This window comes from Diplotaxodon limnothrissa, linkage group LG14, assembly GCF_057381915.1.
Source record: "Diplotaxodon limnothrissa isolate DT_005_m linkage group LG14, D_limnothrissa_male_GT1.1, whole genome shotgun sequence".
Taxonomy (NCBI): Eukaryota; Metazoa; Chordata; class Actinopteri; order Cichliformes; family Cichlidae; genus Diplotaxodon; species Diplotaxodon limnothrissa.
The window spans coordinates 23,257,655-23,273,223 of NC_140609.1; the positions used below are offsets into that span (position 1 = coordinate 23,257,655).

General features: G+C 40.6%; 1 protein-coding gene across 1 annotated transcript; it reads right to left on the reverse strand.

Moving 5' to 3' along the window:
- Window positions 1-3,535: 3,535 nt before the first annotated feature.
- hepacama (hepatic and glial cell adhesion molecule a) lies at window positions 3,536-13,230 on the reverse strand. Its single transcript, XM_085371275.1, has 7 exons — window positions 13,134-13,230; window positions 10,065-10,412; window positions 9,589-9,870; window positions 4,690-4,780; window positions 4,349-4,416; window positions 4,103-4,173; window positions 3,536-3,898 (listed from the first exon to the last, which is right to left on the reverse strand). The coding sequence occupies exons 1-7, from the start codon at window positions 13,228-13,230 to the stop codon at window positions 3,536-3,538; spliced, it is 1,320 nt and encodes a 439-aa protein (XP_085227401.1).
- Window positions 13,231-15,569: the final 2,339 nt, after the last annotated feature.

Sequence of the window (15,569 nt, forward strand, 5' to 3'; positions counted from 1 at the left end):
GTCGGCTCATCTTCTTTATTTTTAATGGCAGTTCCTGCAGAGGGTTTGGTCAGATGAGTTCAGAAGGGCACTTGGGAAGATTTCAAGGCACATTTATTTTTCTTAGCAATACTAAAATACTACAAAACAATGATTTCATACATTTTTGTTACACATTTAGGCCATGTAAAAGATTGACTGACCAGGCTTGATGCATTTCATGTAGTGCATTTCTGATTTAAGTTTTGATGTTGTTGTAGTTTGTTTATCTATACTGCATAAGTAGATTTTCACTGCAAATGCTCCAAGGTGAAAAACCTCAGAAAGAGAAGCAGATATAGCCCTGAAGGACAAAGTAGTTAAAATCAAAACGGCTCTGTTGTAAAGAAGAACAGATGCATTAATTATCAAACATGTTAAACATGCATTTTAATCCAGCAGTATCAAAAGTATTACTGAGGCCCAAAGAGCTGCAGGATATATTCTAGGGCTTATGAGTGGAGGAATGACACATAAATAAATAAATAAAGCTCTGTCGCATCTTTTAAATTCTTGTCTTATCTTTTCTGATCTCTTTTTGTATACTTTTAGATAACAGGGACTCTTTGGGTCACAGAAACTCTGCAATGTTAAAGGGGAAAGTGGTTCACAGAAGCCAGAACAGATTGTATGGATTTATTTTCTAAATTTGCTGGGAAACGCTCTCTTAATCTTTAGCAAAATATTTCATGAGCCTCTCCAAAATAAATATAGTTAAGAATGTGCACCACTGTTGTGTGGACTTGGACTGAAGTAAGCCAAGCCATTATGTTTGCTTCATTTGTCATAAAATAATCTTCATCTGGGCATAAAACTGCTTGTTAGTCAATTGTCCGATTACTTTTGAGCATCTGAAAATGGGGGACTGTGTATAATGGCTTTAAATCCATTCATCCATCCATCCATCCATCCAGGGTCATGGGGGGGCTGAAGCCCAGCAGCCATAGTATGAGAGGCAATGTACACCCTGGACAGGTCGCCAGGCTGTCACATGTCTGACTTTAAATCCTAAACAGTGAATGCAAGAAAATGAAATAAAATCAAATGGTGTTAAACCCCTTAAATTTAAACTGAAAGTGAGCACTTCAGTCCCACCGTGCTTATTATTTAAAATCCACCGTGGTCCCGTACAGACACAAAACTATAAAAACTGTCTTTATCCAAGAAATTATGGATCAAACTGTGTAAATGAAAATTTTATAAAATGCTATGAGACCTGTAACTGCTGATTTTCAGTCCAGTTCTTCTGTAATTTGGCAAACTCAACCTTTTCAACCTTCCTCACTTAAGAATGTCAATGTAAAATCGATTCTTTGCTTCTTTTTTTGTCCCTTGAGTTAGATGTCTTTTTTAGATTTAAAGGTGTCTTGAATCATTCATAGGTCCGTGTTAACTGACTAAAAAAAAAACAATGTCCAACCTTTGAAAGACCTTCTGAATTTTGCACAGTTGTGTATATTGAAGCCAAAGTCAGTACTTCACTAGATCTTTGCCTATTCAGAAAAAAAGCTGGATAAGAACTTTCCAATAGTAAAATGTCACCTTCCTCCACAGGGAATTTCACACTGACTGCTTGGTGTGAAGAAAGGTGCTAAAAAAAAAGAGGCTCCGTCAGGCAGCAGGAGGTGGTCGTTCAATAAACTGGGAAAACTTCACACATCCTCTCTATTCAGTTACTGCAGATACAAACACACACATGCTTTCTGCACACAGACGGGTTGCTGTTCCCCAGAGGTTAATTACTGCTCTGACTTCTAAGCTCTTCTGTAACCACTGGAGAACAGGTGGAAGATGATGGGACAGACTGTGCTACTAATAATCAATATGTGATATCAAAGTACACAGCTGAATAAAAACGGCCTGTTCTCACTACCAAAGGATATTTCATTTTCCACTTACTGTAACACACATGTGATTATGCACATGTATTCTTCTCGCTGCGTAATCCCATGATGCATGTGTATTCATGAGCCTGCCTGCTAAGTGATAAATGGTGTTTCAAACAGAACAAAGACCACGAAGCCCAGATCAAAACAGGCGGCCCCTGATTCGCTTATGCAACCGTAATACTCACACCTTCAGTGAGGGAAGGTACAGTTCAAAAGCAATCAGTAAAATCATGCAGATTTTCATGACAAAAGATGTCCAGCTGGACCTCTGAAGGGAACACATTATCTTAATAATAGTGATAAACCGGGATACTTTGTTTGCATGTGTTTGTAGACACTTTCACAAGCTCACATCCGCTTATTCTGTGTGTGCAAGTCTCATCACCAGGATCAAAAATTCATTTTCTCCTTTCAGACCTTTTTACCTTTATAAGTAAATCTTGCAAAGTGCATCTAACTAAAAGCATCATCACATCTGTTGAACTCACAGCGTTGGTGAAGCTTCCCGTGGCTATTCTGTACATGTATGTTGCATGCCTGTCTGTAATGCAGCCTTCACCTATTCAAAGTGAGAGTCAAAGGGTAAATATGATACAAATGGTTCAAGGAAAATATGATTTATGTTACATAAATTAAAAGTTCCTTTTTGAAATAGCTCATTTTAAAGTCAGTTAGCTCATATTATTCATACCTGAAGCAGATATAGTTATGGGTTAAACAAAGGCCGCTGTCACTGTACCACCTGCACTTGCCAATATTAGGCAAAACAAAGGGGCAAAATAGTCTTCATGAGTTTGTCAAACAAACAAACAAACAAACAAAAAACCCACAAAGATTAAAAAAAGCAAACGATCATGAAAAACAGATCATATAAAATACAGTTAGATGTAAATCTGTACTATTTAAATTGTTTCCTGCCAGAGTGCATAAAACTCAAGTATTCAAGGAAATGTTTGAGTGACACCTAATGGAGCAGACAAGTATTGCACTTAATATTCAGAACGGTACATCGAGTTCAGCTACCTTACAAAGACAAAGAGGAAGGTGTGTCTTTATTTCTTCTGTGCCGTGTGTAGCCAGCATAACAATAAAGTGTTTATGTAGATATCAGGCAAGACATAAAAGAAGAGTGAACATCTGTAGCAGTTATGATTTTGATAGAAATAAAAGGATCGCTTGATGACAAACTACAAATTATTTAAATAATTTTTATTACCTTAGTTACACAGTGACCTAATGTGGCATAAGGATACAGGGTGTGCTTTTAACTGACTAAAGAAAAATAACAACAAACAAAAACTGTACAGTCACATCTTAAACTTCCCAATAATAACTCAACAAGGAGCAAAATATATATCAGACCCAGAAACTCTTTAATGTCTCAGCATCATATACATTATATACTACATGCTGGTGGACAGGATATAACTTTTCCTGTGAGAGGATATATTTTGAAAGGACCAGAGAAACACTGTGCATAGCCACAGAGAAATAGATGATAAATAATGGAAGACAGAAAGTTAGCTGAAAGTGAACTCATCTATTACCCTAGTGCATCAGATCCATTATTCTCATGGCCGAACACAACCAACAAACTATACATGTACATCACATAACATGAGTAGCTGTCAGTGCTGTGGTGGGGTGTGAGTCTGATCGCTGGTGTCTGCACATTCCACCTCCACAGGCAGGTGGCCGGTTGGGATGCCTACAGGAGGACGGACCTTTCTCACAGGACTGAAACTGCGTGGAGATGAGCCCGGGGAGTGAGCAGGGGAGCGGACAGGGCGTAGGGAGGAACCTGGAAGGGGTTGTGGAAGTGGTTGTGCGAGTGGAGAGGAGCTGCGAGAGTATCTGCGTGGGGTGGACCAGATTGGTCGATCAGTTCTGTGGGAGGAAGGAGGCGGGACTGAAGCGTAGGTAGCGGGGAGACTCGTTTCTGATTGGCTCATAGCATTGCCAGAGCATTCTTCCAGTCGCTCCAGGCTCTCCTGAAATAAGATGATGACACATGTGTGACAGCTGTGGGCTTTCATCGGTGATTCTCATGTAATCAAGACATAGTTTGTAGCAGAACATCAGCTGGACTATGTTCATAGTCGTGACTGTACGAGGTTGTAATTATTATTAACCAACTGACAGTTTAGTAGCAGAGCTGCTGGAAAGGTTTTTCCCCAGATGAAAGAAGGACTTACATCTTCATTGAGAACGTAAAGAGGCATAGGACTCCTTCGACCAAGTGTAGATGGTTTGGGTACAACATCAACTGTAAAAGATGTATGAGTATTATTATGCAGTCCCAGTTTTTTTTTAGCTTTAACTTCGTAATATGCAATGTTAATCCTGACTGTTACAATTTAAATATTAGCCTACAGTGTGATGCAAACATCATGAAAGTGCTGTACACAATTAATAGACTGCGAACTATAACTGCTGCTCACCATCATGGCCATTTTCACTTTGCTCCACATACACGGGAGCTCTTTGGGGGACAGGTCTGTGCTTCTTCCTAAAGCAAAATAAATCAACAAAACAAAACAAGAAAACAATCAACTGATTTAAAAGACGCCTTTATATATACTGCAGATCACAGTTTTGTACTATTTTCCCACCAAATGTCTAGAGACTGTGGAGCTGCTTGAGATTCTAGCCACATGTTCAAGTGCACTATCAAAGCCAATGAGAGAAAGAGGGGGGGAAAGAAAGAAGGAGAGGAAGAAACAGAGCAGCAGGGGAAAGAAAAAAAGACTGGGAGGGGGGGAACAAAAAGAAAAGGTCTCACTTGGAAGGTTTCCAGCAGGCACACACTGTCACCAGGGTGATCAGGAGGAATATGCCCCCAGTGGACAGGATGATGTATAGCGAGCTCCGTCCTAAACCAAGGTAATACAGAGGCAGAGAAGAAAGCCAGAAAGAAAATAAGAGGAAAGAAGGAAAGAGCTTAAAACACACATGCACACACTTAAATCCTTGTGCACTTGTAAAACTATACAAAGAGTAGTAATATAATCTAAAAATGCTACATTAGTTCCTGATCTTCCCCCAGTGAACATAAAACATTTCTAACACGTCACAAATCTGTAAACATCTGTAAATTACAAGTAACACTATAAGGCATGCTCCACTTTCACTCGTCATGCAGCTCTGAGCCTGTTTGTAGCTATCGATCCATCCTCCACCGAAGGTCACCAACGTGTTTTTCTACAGGTGGCTTATACAGGACCCTCCATCTGCCTTTAGGGGTAAGGTCTGAAGCAAAAACCTGCATTTTCCTCGACTCTCTAACACCAGCCAGAGAGCACATATTCAGCACCTTTACACAACTTTGATACAGATACTTCTTCCCACATGGAGTGAGAACACCTGATGCAGGTGTTCTCAAAGAAAGAAGCGGTTCACACTCCTCACACCAACTATCAAAAGCTGGGGTGACTGAAAGTCTTGGAAATATGTACTCATAATTCCACTGGTCAGCTAGAGCACGGTTTTCAGCAAACACTCTCAGCGGCACAGGTAAGGGACTCCCTGACTTCTTCCAGAATCCTTTTTAAGATTCTAACGGACTTGATGTTGGTAACGTTGCACATCCTTTCCAATGCATCCATAAAGCAGCTTCTGAGCAGTTTGCAATCTGAATGCAGCAGTCTTGGCCAGTCTTGTGTCAAAGGGGGTCCTTGTCCTTCCTTTGACACAGAAAGAGTAAAGAGGTGCCTTTAGCCAGTGCCGCCTAGAACAGAAGAAATTCACAATAAGATGCTGGACATCTTCAGTGAGCCCAGCAGGTGAGGCCATCACGAAGCCTGTGCCACAAGGATGAGGCAACCAGATTGTTGGCAACCAGAGCTCTTTCTGTGTCGGACAGCCGGAGTAGCAGTCATTTCCATTTAGACAACCTTTCTCCTGCACCCCGTTCCAGTTCTGTTTCTGAAAATGTTCATTACCTATAAATGCTTTAATAAGAATAAAGATGTAAACTTTATTGATCTCTGCATTAAACCCATTCACTCAGTGAAGCAGTGGGCAGCCACCAATCCAGCGCCCGGGGAGCAGTGTACAGGGACGGTGCCTTGCTCAGGGGTACCTCAGGTAGCCATTTAGTGGATTCGAACCACCGACCTTCCAAGCATGGGGGGGACCACTCTACCTACCGAGTTATCCCTGCCCCACCATTCCTATTACATTCCTTCCCAAGCATAAATTTCCTGGCAGGGTTGGAATGTCAACTGTACACCATTTACCCACCAATAAAGTAAAACCATTTACTCTAGCTTTCACAATCCCCACATTTAGGTCATATGTCTTGCAGACATTAAATATATCTCTCATAATAAATACATTTTCTAACATAGATCTGGCTGGGACACAATATGACTTATCTTCCGGAACTTAAAAGTCTGTTAGATAACACCTTTGAATTTTTTTTTATATTCGATGCATAAAAGAGTCAGTGTTCTCCACAAAACAGCAACGGTAGTCTCTACTGAATCTGCTGGATTCATTGTGACTTGCTGACCTCTCCAAGTGAAAAAGAATGTTGTTGGTACATCCATGTCCTTAAGCTTGGTAAAGCGAGCTTGAATTAGAGCCCCTTTAGTGCTTTCCTGAAGAAAATAACTTAATTCCATCTTTTTATGATACAATAAATCCTGCTGACTATTCTGACTGACTGATTGGAAACACTGTTCTTCCTGTTGCTGTTTCTGAATTACCCTCCTAATGTTATCAGTAGATCTATAAGTGTATCGCTGACAGATATCTTTGATTTGAGCTCTCCCTTCCTCCCACCGTGTAATTAGAGATTGAAACCCATTTTTCTTTGATCTCCAGAGATCATGATGATAACACCTTGAATTTCTGCTTTTACTTGTAAAATTCTACCATTAATATGTTCTGTACTTGCCAAAAAGCTGTATGTCCAAAGTGGGCCAAAAATAAAATACCGACCCCTTCGCAGAAATTTGTTCCATAGTTAAAAATACATTGCTGTGCCCAGCAGAAACTCCACTCCACTCTATTTCCATAAAATTATCACTGTGGGTTTCTTGTAGAAAAAATAAATCTAGCATCTTTTGTCTTCAAGTTCTGTAATCAAAGCTCTATTCTGTACATCCCTCCCCCAAATTTATATTTAAAGAGGTCACCTTTAAATTTAGCAATTGAGAAAAGGAAGAAAAGCAGACACGAAAAAACTGAAAATAAGAAACATTAGTGAAGTCTAACTATCTTGAAATTATTCTAAAGGCGTTTAAGTTTGGAGTCCCTACACCCTAAACTCACAGTTTTGAATCTGAGGCACTTAAGCTCCTGTGCCAGTGCTTCATTAGATAGAAGGGGTGGAACTTCTGACGATGTAATCCAGGTGGATGGTATAGCAATCATGAGCTCATGATTTATTGAAATGAGTGAGTTGATTAACCAACTCAGGTTGCTTAACAAAAACAACTCCCTTATTTATACAGGAAGCGTATGCAATATTTCCATGCCCCACTTCGTCTCAAACTGCCAACAGCAACTGCTCCACTGTGATGCTGGGCTGTGGCACCGCTCTCACTCTCTCAAAAAGCGACAGCGTCCAAAGAGAAGTCACAACTAAAAAAGCCACAAAATGAAAACAATTGTTTACGAATATAACCACAAAAAAGAATATGAATATGGCAAAAAGTGTAGATTGAGTGTGCTGGCATGAATAGTTGCATTGAAGTAGCTCATTACGGTTATCCCTTTCAAACTCTGTACTATGAAACTATGCAAGCAGAGGAAACAGAGTAGTTTGAAAGCCTAAAGCTGTCTCCTCGTGCAGAACATCACAGTACAGCAATAATGAAGTCAGGATTACTGAGGTCCACTGAAGCACAGCGTCCTCCCACCTGCCTGTGTTTTTTCCTTCTCCCTCCTCATAAATAACCGTCCATTCATTGGATTAGACTGCCTCTCCCTCTCTTGCTCCCTCTCAGCCTGACATGCGGCTCTTCACTGGCGCCCAGTAACAGGCACTCTGAGCCAACTCTGTTACAATCACAGCCTGGATTTGCACTTGTTGTAAACAACATTGTTTGAGAGGCCAGCATGTTTGTGTATGGGTCAGCATGAGATGATAATTGCTCCTGCTAGCTCCTACAGATGGAGGGTTTGTGAATAATGAGAAGAAATTTACTGTGCATAGTTACCTTAACATATAAAGCTATCATTCAAATTAATTTAAAGGATTTTTAAAGATTATGCTGCCCTGCAGTAAGTAGAATTTACACTGATTCCAGTTTAACCAGCTACAACATAAATGCAGTTTACAGGCTATTTGTTTTACAGGCTACATTTACGTTTACAGGCTTTTTCACTGTTAGTCCAATTCTCTGACCTGGCCTGAATGTTATTTTCTTCTTCTTTTTCTTTTAAGCCACTTAACACTGATCTCTGAATCAATCGATCAATCAATCAACCACAGTTGTATATACACATAACAGACGACATAGCAAGGAACCAATTTTAAAGTGCATCTTTAGGTATTTAGGTACTAACTTTAGGTTACTAGCCGGTCACAAAAACACATCATTTGTTCCTATATTTTTTGCCAAATTTATGAAAATACCAAAGATTACGCAGTCCGACTGCCATTAAATAAAATTTTTGCACCAATAAGGTAATTCCTAGAGCTATGAGCTGAACAAACAAACAATCTACAGCAGATGAACAGTATCTGAAAGTCACATCTTTAAGAAATTAAAAAACATCCAGAAAAGTCCTGACACAGGACCTAACAGATGCATCTAACCCTTCAGCTGATCCATCTACTGTTCACTGAAGTCTCATCAGAAATGAGTCGCAGGGAAAGGGTGGCTGTCATGAAGCCAAATTTCACATCTTTGGCTCAGTATCTACAGAAGGAGTCAGCAGAGAGGTACAACTGTGAGTTTCTAGAGTAATCTTATTGAGGTTATTATTGTTATTGTGGGATCATCTTGACAGGGAACTCAACAGAAGGTCGCCAACATTCAAGAGCTTTGAATGTCCACGAAGAAGCCTGGAGAACTATTCCTGAAGACTAATTAAAGAAATGACAAGATACCAAATTTTGACTGCCAAGCTTTTTCAAGATTAAAACATTCAAGATTCAAAGATTTTTATTAATAATTTTTGACATGTACACAACATACAGGAGAATCAAAATACTGTCTCTCTCTCTCTCAATTTACTGTAGAGAAGATTTAAGAAAGATGAAGGACGCTCTAGGGAACAGAGAAATTTAAACCTATGTGTAGTGCAGTAGTGCGTGATATAAATAAAATAAATATATCCGCTTGTGACTAGGACAGCACTGCAAATGACCAACAACAGCCTGTATGACGGTGGTGCAGATGGTTGCAGTAGAATTAGAAATGTACTGTTTTTGCCTTATATTCTGCACTTTTGTGTTTGGACATATTTTAAGAAATCGTTGATTTCTCCTTCTATTAGCAAAATATAGAGAAATGGTACTTTTGCACATTACTGCATGTACCGGTATATACTTGTGTCTTAATGCAAAATCTTTACACTGCCATACTGCTGCATAGATAATACTTCTTAATGCTTCTTCCAGCTCTGTTCAACTATTATTAAATGTTATCACCCATACCCCCCACCCCCCTCTCTTTTATGTAAACACGTGTCTTTTGAGTTCCTACCAGCGTAACTTGCCACCTACTGTAGACAGTGAGCCTGACAGGACTGCTCTTCGTGTTGCTGATGGGGTTCTCCACTGTGCAGGCGTAAATGTCATCGTCTGACATCAGAACCCGTGAGATGGTCAGCACCTTTTGGTCATGCGAAAGCAGCAGACGCGAGTCATTCGTCAGCACTTTGCCTCCCTTCAGCCAACTGTAGACAGGCTTTGTGCCATTATCGTGGGAACAGTGGAGGTTGAAGTGCTCGCTGTACTCCAGGACAGAAGACGCCATCATCTGGATGTAAGGCTTGGATATAGGAACTGGGAAGAAGGACAGGGCAGAAGATACAGAGGTGAATGAGATTGAAATGACGTTCTCTGGACAGGAAATTTCATTTTCAACCTGTATTAAATTTTATAGGTCCTAACTCATCTTCCAGTGCTCTGCTCTTGTTGCTCAGATGTTTTGAAACACGAGTAAACTTGGCTATAGAAACGAGAGTAACTCTGCTTACCGTCCACTGTGAGCTGAATGTAGCGCTCTCCAGTGAAGGTGTCATCTGTGATGGAGATTTCCACTTCGTACACCCCTTCATCCGACAGCTGCAGGTTGTGAAGCAGCAGCGAGCCATTCTCAAACACCAGGATGCGGTTGCGATACTCGGGCCTCAGGTTTCCAATGATGTCCGTCCCTATGGACTGCACGACAGTGATCGGTTTCACTTTGTCCTTCTTTAGCTGCCACTTAACAACAGGCTTGTCTGTGCTGCTGCTCGAGTAGCTGACTGACAAAAGGGCTTCTTTGCCCACCGTTCCTCTCACCACCTGGGTTTGGCTTGTGACATTCACTCCTGACACCTCACCTGTTATAAAAAAAAAAAAAAGGGGGGGAAAGACACAATGGTGAGGTCTTAAACTGATGAGCAAATATAGAGGTGTGTAAAGACAGTGTGAGGCAATGATGCTCTGCCAGTGATTGGAAATACATGTGGAAATTATGCAAAACAAGCTAACAAATGAAAAAAAAAAAATGCACTAAATGATACTACTAGGCAAACGCAAATAGTCACATGCAATACACAGTTACAGTGCAACACAGGTATTTTACTCAAATGTTTTCCTTTGATTCATTTTGAATCTTTATCTTTATCCCTGTTCAGTTCATTTATATTGCTAGAAATACATGATGAAAAAAATGACAAACCAAAAAGGTGTAGGCTGAAGCCACAGCTTTTATATAAATTATGATGCAAGGAATTATTTCCGACAAAAGAAGAACAAGAAAGAAAATTTAGACCATTCATCACAAATGTAGCTACAGATGAATGCTTCCTCTTCCTCTCTAGAGCAGGGATGTGAAACTTATTCTCCACTGTGGGCCACATACACCATCACTTTATTCTCAAGTCAGCTGGACCAGCAAAACTCCTCATTCTGTCAGTGTAAAGAAGATTTAACTACACATTTAATCCATAAAATATTTTAATATAATAAAAACAAGTGCAGTTTAACCAGCACAGCTCTTTTTCCACATTATGTAGAAATGCTTTTGTAGTAAAAGAAAGATATCTGTCACATTTGAGGCTTGAAGTAAGTCATAAATGTTCAAAATGACAGAAACAGTAATGGCAGCTCATTGCCCAGAGCCCCAGACTACCCTGGAAGTATAAAACAGAAAGATTTTGTTAAGTCATATAAAAGATTTCTGCTTTTTCCTTTTTTTCGTATTGTAAAAAATCCTGTGTAAAAATGTTTTTGCACACTATGTTACGTATTTACCTTGGAAAAGCTCTTTATCAGTACCTAAAGCTGTAAAACCTATTAAATTACAGGGAGTGCCATGTAGCAATGTCCACTTTGCCAGAAATCAAACCAAGAACTCACAGCTGTTGGCATTTGCGCCTATGTGGTATACTCCAAAGCTGCTCTCCTACTGGATCACCCTGATATTTTATACATATGTATTTGAGTTAAAATTTTACCTGCAAATGCAAATCTGCCAAATATTGTAAAACCTGCAGTTCTTAAAGTGAAGTAGTTTAAAGTGTCTAAGAGCATCTATTTGTACTGGGAACTTTTGTGATCACTGCAGTCGTGTTACGCCGCTAGAATACAAGAGGAGATTGTAAGTATTTAAATGCATTTGACCTAAATGTGCAGAGGCCGCCTTGAAATAGAGATAGCAAGTGCTTTTCTCTCGAGTGTCGAAACCCTTTTTGCTCTTTTATGTGAAAAAGAATCGCTTTTACATGACCGATGACTTAAATGTGGGCAATAAATCCTTTAATAACATTTCTGACATGTTTTTTTTAAACTTTCACTTTTTTCTTCTCTCTCTTAACGATCAAAAGGTTGGCACATTTTAGTTTTACTGAATACACACATGCTGGTTTTACTTCAGTGTTCATGTCTTGATTACTACCCTGTTTCTGTGAACCCCACCCTCCTTCTCAAGAATTCCTCAATCTCCTGGAGTGAACAAGTAATACACTAATTTTGATTTGTGCACCCCAGCTATCCTCCACCCCCACAGGGACATTGGAATAAGGAAATATAGCGTGAGCCACATTTCAGCTTTTTTAAGAAACCCTGTCTTGGAAACCAAACATAGCAAAGCCATTATGTCCACAGTGGAGTTCCTGTAAATCAGCTGTAGCTGGACACATGCAGGTCTGAACAGTGGCTTCGGGCCCATGAGGGGCATCCTACTGTTCTGGCTCAGTGATGGAGAGATCAACCTATGAGAGCGACAGAGAAGAGAGAGGGGAAAAGAGGGAGAGAGAGAGAGCGACCATTCTTGCAGAAAGGCAGTTAGCAAGGCATCGCCTCATTGCCGTGGTAACCATTTGGTCTGCCTGACAGGGGTTGCCAAGGCAATAAGACAAAGGGCATGATTGTTGAGACTAGTTTCCTCCCTTGAAAAGAGTGAGGGAGGGTTAGAGAGAGAAATTCTTTGTCAGTGGTGAAGTTGGAGATGGACACAGGATTCAGTGATTCCACCAAACTCGCCTGCTTTGGGTAAACTGGTACAGCTGAGAAATCAATCCAAACCTTTTAAAACCAAACTCACCGTACTGTAAACTTTTGACACTTGGTCATCATTTCCTCATCTGAAACTACCCACACACTCAGGAGAAGGCCCTGCCCAGTTCAACAGCTCTCCACAAAACTCTTTATCATCACACTTAACCTAGACATCCCCTCCTCGCACGCCTTCAATGGCCTCTCCATGCTCCTTTGAGCTTTAAATGGGAGCCCAATAACGAGCACCACCCTAGAACAAATCCATTGTGCTGCCAACCTCACAAAGTGCAAGGACAAAAATAAAAGCATCAGCGTCTAAATTAACTGGGATTAACTTTGCTTCAAAAAGAGTCGGTGTGAAAGACTTGGATCTTGGTTTTAAAGGCTATCAAATAATATAAATCTGAAATAAAGATGTGAACTAAATGATAATTATTGTGAATTGGCACACTCAGGCTGTTATTTGCATTCATTTTACTATTTACATTCCTTCAGCAAAGCAGCCTGCAGATCATTACCCTCTTTTTTCTGTTAATAGTCAAACAAAGACTTGGACTTACCTGAAAGGACAAAGACGAGGAGGCCAAGGAGCTTCAGCAGAGGAGGAATGTCAGCGAAACTGCCGTCTCTAGAGGAGGGTTTCCTCTCCACCTTCATCTTGTGTCCTGGGCAGAGTCTTTCTCCCACTTAGTGAGCATGGTTTATCCACCCTGGGCACGTCTCTGCCGCTCAACACTATCCACCGCCTGCCTGCCTGCAACACTGGCCTCTGCCTGGTCACACTGAGCCCCACTCTCCACACAGCACCCCACTCACTGCCAACAACAGCCAACTGTGTGTATGTGTGTGTTTGCATGTGTGTGTTCATGACACATAGTTTAGACGAGCTCCCCTCTTCCCTTTCAAAAAGTAGTTAACAGAAACTCTCTGCTTTTAGTAGATCGTCTGCTATTTTCTAAAAGTTTTTATATTCTTTTAACTACACAAAAAGCAATTCAATGTCGAGTTCAGCTACTTTGGAAAGAAATTCACGCTGGAAAGGACTACTTAATTCAGCCAGAAGCATTTCTGAGCTTTAAGTAGGTTCCTTAGAGCTTCTGGAATCTACTTAAAGCTCGGAAATGTCTGAGTTTGAAAAACAACTCATTTCCCCCCCTCTTTGGCCTATTTTTGTGGCATTGTTCAAACTCCTCTCTGGACTGGAGCCTCACAGTAAACACACAATTTGCTGCTTGACCACCAAACCAATCACACGGAGCCTTTTAGGTATTTTGCTTCTGGTTTTTACGCACTACTGTGTCAGGTGCACGATGCTATGTACAAGACATTCATAGTAATAGCAGCAAACGAAGAGCAAGTATAGAGAGGTTTTGTACCTGCTTTGTCCTCTAGGTGGAGTCAAAACTGCACCAGAGTAGCAAAGTGACATATGAGAAGAAGTCAGGAGCCGGAGGCAAAGCTTAGAGAGAAGATAACTAAATTATTGGAAGTGATGCTAAACTTTTCATAAATCCAAATGCATGTGAAAATCAAAATGGGAATCTTACATGTGAGGTAAAAAGTACATGTGACAATGCAACAAAAGTCAAAATTCAATAGTTCTGTTGCTTTAGATCCTTCCTCTGACTGCCAGTTTGCATGGAGCTCTAATATCAGTTGGGAAGTTTGGCAGTCACTTTTTATTACAGCAGACACGCTGCCATGTGTGAAATCCCCGTATGTTTGATCAGTCTGTTTTCTGTTTTTTTTTTCTTTATTTGTTTGTGTGCACTGATGAGTCAGTTGCATTATAAATCATCTCTCCCACCTTCTAAAAGTCTTTTGTCAGGAGTTTTTTTTGGAGCATTTTGTTTGACAACAAAGGGATGTTTTATGCAGAGGAGGAAGCCTGCGTTGATAGGAAGAAGAAAAAAAACAACAACAACAAAACCTTCCAGGACTGTGGGAACAGCTGCTGTTGACTACCACTCTCACAGGGCTGGTACTCCTGTGTAGTGAGCCATCAAAGTCGAACCTCTCCCCTCCACCTCTGCCCTCTCTAAAAGAAACACCTCCCATTTCCTCTCATCTTCTTACAGGCTCTAAATCAAGGGGGACAATTTCCAGTCAGCTGAGCGAAGAGGGGACTAGAAACAGACCGAGCCTGTGTGTCTCAGTTAGTTTGGCTGAATGTGTCATAACAGAAGCTATTGTCACTTTTAGACCCCATTAAGACTGATGTCATCCCCACACATGCAGATGCAACACAGTGCATACATGATACAAATGATACTCATATCTTTTGAAATCTGGGATTCTTGCATTTAACAACATCTCCTATTAGCTGATATTTGTGCAGATGTAGAAATAAAGCTCATATTTTCTGCACACTGCCCACTTGTGTATCCTACTCAGAAAACATGGTCTCTCCTAAGATGGCGAGGGCAGTCATAACCACTGGAAAGAGGATAATTACGCCCCCTGCTGTTTGTCCTGGCTTATTCTTCTCTAATTATCACCCAGGAGACCAGAAATCTTTGCACACTGACAGACTGAGGAAGAAAATGAACTAACCAAGCAAATCTTTCTCGTGATTTACTCTTAAAATGGTCCGGGTCAGCTTTAGTTAAGTGCAAGCTGCGAAGAGAAGAAAATATTATTCTTTAGTGTGTTTAAATCTGGCTCTCACATGATGATGTATTAATATCCTCACACGATTTTCCAGCTCATGTCTCTCTCTTTTTTTTTTTTTGTAAAACTGTCTTTTCCATCACCTTCAGAATTCAATCTACAGCACGAAGTGGGTGTTGTGCCATGTTTGGAGGTGTGCAGGATATTGATTGTTCACCCACAGTCATTAAAGAGACAGGAGAACGTGGCCATGGCACCTCTGGGACTGAGTAGGAGAAAAGAAAGAACAGGTCCATATAAAACCCGTAGAGGATGTTCATGAGATTTGCGGCTGAGAGGAGGAAAGTCAGCTTGAGAAGGAAGTGTTTGCGCTCTGCCTTTGCGAA